Below are 5,117 nucleotides of genomic sequence, written 5' to 3'. Positions count from 1 at the left end.
CTGAATCACAAACAGATCACATAGAGACTCTGAACAGAAACAGGTGTTTAGTGAAGCAGAAGTGTTGGATGAGGGCCGTCTAACCACTTCTCTGTGTTCCTCAGCTGGTTCCTCCGTTCAAACCGCAGGTGAGCTCAGAAACAGACACCAGATATTTCGACGAGGAGTTCACAGGACAGACCATCACCATCACGCCGCCGGGACAAGGTACTCAAACACCCCCTCAGATACACCAGCTCTTGAACAGCAAGAGGTTTTCTGCTCACCAAACCTGCATTTATTTAATCACAAACACAGTAAAAACACTAATATTGTGAAATATTTTTACTATTCAGAACAGCTGGCTTCTATGCGAGTATCTTTTAAACTCCAATTTATTTCTGAGATCAAATCTGTATTTTCATCATCATGCCTCCAGCCTTCAGTGTCACGTGATCTTCAGAAGTCGTTCTAATGATACTTTTTGATTTAAAGGGACAGTTACCCCAAAATGCATCCGTCATCATTTACTCTCCAAACCCCGTATGAGTTTCTCTCTTTGGTTGAACATAAAAGAAGATATTTTAAAGAATGTTGGGAACCCAATAGTTGACGGTAGCCATTGGCTTCTATAGAAAACTGTAGATATCAATAAGCAGCAGAATTGGTTTGGTCACCAATATTCTAATTTGTGTACCAATTGGTACTACAATTAATATATTGGCCTGACAAACACCTGTACTGTACATTTGACTTGTCAAAGCATTTGGAGCATAAGTAAGTGACCCCCCAAACCCAGCATTTGGAGCATAAGTAAGTGACCCCCCAAACCCAGCATTTGGAGCATAAGTAAGTGACCCCCCAAACCCAACCAGTCTAACTTTACATAGAAGTTCTTCCGGCTGGGTTTCTTTCAGGTCAGGGGAGCGTATTAAAAGTGATTCTGTTTGTGTTTTGAGCAGATGACAGTATGGAGTCGTTCGACAGCGAGAGAAGGCCACACTTCCCACAGTTTTCCTACTCGGCCAGCGGAACGGCCTAAAGCTTCCCGATCTCCGAACTTCAGCAAGAAGATCCCCAACCTCACAGACACCGCACAACTGCTCTGAGATCAGACGTCCACTTTACCGTGTTTACCACGTCTGGATCTGTGATGTTTGTCCGTTGCTTCAGTGGCCTTTGATTTCTGAGGATGTGAGAGGGAACACTAACATTTCCATCCAAAACGCCAAATGAAGAACTTCTTTAATCGGGAGCGAGTGTCGTATTAAAACTAATGTCGTGCCAAATATTACTGTATTTACGTTCACTGACCAATTGAAACGTGCTAAACAAACTGCAGCTTTTACTAAATATTCATATCTAGAATATAATTCTGCTATATTTGTAATTTTACACATGATTTCTCGACTGAAGCGTGTTTTTTGACCCCCAAAGTGGTTTAGTTTGAATTTGCTATCGAATGTGCAGTACAGTCGAAATGAAGATAAATTATATTTTGTGATTATTAAAATGACTCAGTTCCACTAAACTAGAAATTAACCCCCACCAGTAGATTATAGGAGAGAAACCGGTCTAGAACATTTTCTGAATCCGTATTGCAGTAGAAAAAAAAAAAATAAGCAAATCTATTTTTGCTGTAAAAAAATAAAGCCTGTTTTTTAGACAATAAAAGTTTGGTTTGCAAGAATAATGAGGGTTAAAAAGATCCAATGCATGTATAAGAATGAGAGTTTAAGAAATTAAATTAAATTAAATTAAATTAAATTAAATTAAATTAAATTAAATTAGAATAGAATTTAGAGTTTTAATGTGTCACCAAGAGAATTCCTAATTTATTTATATGATGCATTTTTATAAAACTGAGTCATTACAGTTTCTGTTAGTGAAAACAATGAATTATATTTTATTTTATTATTATTTTTAATTTTTGCATGTGACCTTTCTATTTTTGGCATCGAATAAATTATTTTACCTTTTAAATATAAGCACAAAAAATATTCTCAATTCCCACTTTTATTCTGGTAATTTAAGAACAAAAGATATAAACTCAGAATTGCAAGTAAAAGTCAGAATTGTGAGATTAAATGTTGCACTGTCATTTATTCTGTAGATGATTCCACGGTGAAAAATAATAAACAGAAAGAATTACGAGAAAGTAACTTATTTAGAAAATCCAAGAATAAATTTTGGAATTGTAAGACAAAGTTGCAATTAATTTTTTTTTTATTTCTATTATTTTTTTAATTCCATTGTCAACAATCTTCCATATAAAATCCATTAATACATGTATATAATCAAGGATGGCCACCGGGGCATGTTGTCACAAAATGCATAAAGTCAAAAATTTATTTAAAAAAATAAATGCATCCTGACTGACCAAACATCCTGTTTTAAATGTGCAGAAAACCCCTGCTGGTCCATATTCAGGCTTAATTTTTCTTCTCTTCGATGTTTTTGGTGTCTGATACTATGAGTCTAATGGAGAGTTTTTGGGAGGTTTTTCACACGTTGCACGACCTCAGCGAGGTACTTCAGTGAGTCCAAGCCACCATCGAGGTTTGTTTGTTAGAAAGGACTTTGTTTTTGAGCTCCGATGCGTTCGTTATTTATAAATCAACAGCTAGAAATAAGAGTTTTGAAGGTAATTTAAAGCAACATCGGTGTAAATACCATGCAATGGTTGTGATTTAATCAGCACAACCACAAATATGATCTTTGTACAGATGTGAGAATCTGTTGGCGGGTTGTTATTATTATTATTATTATTATTGTTTTGAAATGCTCTGATTGTTGATATGATGTTTAATAACCACCATACACATACACGAATGTAAAGACATTTCCTCTCTTTTCAACATTATTCTCTTATTTTATATGCAAAACTATTTTTATTTCTATTTTTAGATCTGATCTTTTATATGAATAATGCTCTTTCATACTCTCCTCTTTTTTTTAAACGGGAAGATATTTGACTTTTGTTGTCTTTTTGAACACGTGACCTAAAGAACATCAGCTTTATGATATAAATATTAGTGTATTTGTATACGCTCTTCAGCTGTTTTTATGTTTTAGACTTGTTGGTTTTTTTACATTGAATTGATCAAATAAAGTTTCCTTTTTTAAGTTCAACTTTTATCTGTCAATTATTTCACAATAACTGATGCACAGAGTTTTAATTATACTTAATTAAATATCAGAGGTTTGATATTTTGGTAACAATAAGGTTATAATATATTATATTATATCAATATAATGATATAATATAATATATCATTATATTAACAGTTACAACTATTGATTTTAATAATGCATTATTAAAAAGTAAGATTAATCAATGATTTACAAGTATTTAATTGTTAGTTCTTCTCAACTAATGTTAACTCATGTTTACTTTACTGTAAAAGCAGAAATTTGATGCCTGTATTTGTCAAAATGCATTATTTATTTTTTGTAATTTTATTTTCTTATTATTATAATGATGCTTTATTATTAATATAAGTATAAATATGTGTGTGCATGTGTCTCCGTGTGTAAAATATTAATAATTATTATTATTTAATTATTAGTTCATAAAAACACAACTATTTATTACTTCATGTAAGCTCAGGTACATTAAATAATATTAACAGATACACTTTTGATTTTAATAATGCATTAGTAAATGTTGAAATTAATAAGTGAGATATGTATAAATGCTTTAGAAGGTTTTTGTTTTGTTTTTGTTTGTTTGTTCATGCAAGTGTTATCAGTATATTTGCATTTTATCTTTCTATTTTTGTCATTGCATTTTCAGTGTTACAGTGGTTTTGTCATATTTAAATGCTGCACAGTGACTATTAAATAGTATGAAATGCTTTGGATGGATATTGGGGGCATGCTGCCACAAAATTTCAACAATCTGCATATTTTTTTTCCCAGAAACTGACCCGTCCTGGCAAGTATTCATCCGTGTTAAAAGTGTGACAACTAGCCCCGGTTACTCTGTGTGTTGCTCCTGCAGTCTGAAGCAGATGGCTGAGTGTGTGAGACAGATGTTGGTTACAAACCTCACAGCTGGACGATGTGTCGGACAACACCCAGAGGAACCGGACGGCCCAAACACACGAGACTGAAGAAACCCTCCGAAAACAGAGGCTTCAGCACTTTGGGTCGTCTCTGGAGAGTTACACATCAGACTGTGTTCATCCACAGACATCAGATTGAGTTTAAACCCTGAGCTCAGCTTCATCCACACCGTGATGCTTCGACTTCCAGAAGAACTACACTTCCATCTTTTTGCATGAAGTTTGGAATAATTCAGATTTTTGTATGTTTTTTTATGTTTTTGAAATAAGTCTCTTCTGCTTACTAAGGCGGCATTTATTCGATTAAAAATAAGTTACAAAAATGTTAAATATTATTATCTTTTAAATATTATTATTTATTTTTTTTTTTTTTGTGAAAACCATCATAGATTACAAGTTCAAAAGAACAGTGTTTATTTAAAATATGTATTTTAAGACATGTTAAATGTCTTTACTGTCACTTTTGATCAAAACGTCCTTGTATTCTTATCTTTCATTCTTTCTTTCTTTTTGTAACAGAAATGAATCACATTTACATGTCATAGCATCTCTACTAAATTCTACACCCTCAATATTATGGCAATTTAAGGTTTTTATTAATCTGCACGAGTTTTCCAGGTCTAGAAATCACAAAATTCCCTCATATAAAACAGTTTTCCCTAGAGGAAATCCCGATTCTTCAATGAAAAAGGAATGTCTTGATTTCCTTTGTTTTATCTTATTATTCAGAAGTAATGGTGACTGTCTGAACAGCGCCCTCCAGCGGATGCCTCGATTATACTACGTTTAAAGTCCTATATTATTATTATTATTTTTATGACTCATTAACAGTATATATGGAATGTTGTTTATTTCCTGTATATTTGTATGTAATGTCAAAATAAACTTTAAAGCACCGCCTGAAAAAATGTACAACAATAAACTTAAACAAAAAGAAAATAAAACAACAACGATAACATTATAAATAAATAAATAATTGGGAAAAATTAGACAGATCACATTAGAATAAACATGAGCATAGTTAAGGGATCTTGTTTTTCTGGCTGTAGTTTCAGGTGAGACGCTGCGTCA

At 32.8% G+C, this 5,117-nt stretch overlaps 1 protein-coding gene across 1 annotated transcript in view; it reads left to right on the top strand.

The window, feature by feature from the left end:
- The window catches only part of LOC113079039 (RAC-alpha serine/threonine-protein kinase-like), a 6,746-nt gene extending 3,814 nt beyond the window's left edge, over positions 1-2,932 (top strand). The window contains exons 4-5 of the mRNA XM_026251219.1: positions 105-207; positions 942-2,932. Coding sequence (XP_026107004.1) covers positions 105-207; positions 942-1,021 — 183 coding nt within the window. The 3' untranslated portion in view covers positions 1,022-2,932. The remainder of the gene's footprint in view (positions 1-104; positions 208-941) is intronic.
- Positions 2,933-5,117: the final 2,185 nt, after the last annotated feature.

The sequence above is a fragment of the Carassius auratus genome, unplaced genomic scaffold (genome assembly GCF_003368295.1).
Source record: "Carassius auratus strain Wakin unplaced genomic scaffold, ASM336829v1 scaf_tig00027103, whole genome shotgun sequence".
Taxonomy (NCBI): domain Eukaryota; kingdom Metazoa; phylum Chordata; class Actinopteri; order Cypriniformes; family Cyprinidae; genus Carassius; species Carassius auratus.
Note: the sequence above shows the minus strand (reverse complement) of the source record. Positions and strands in the feature narration are given on the sequence as shown.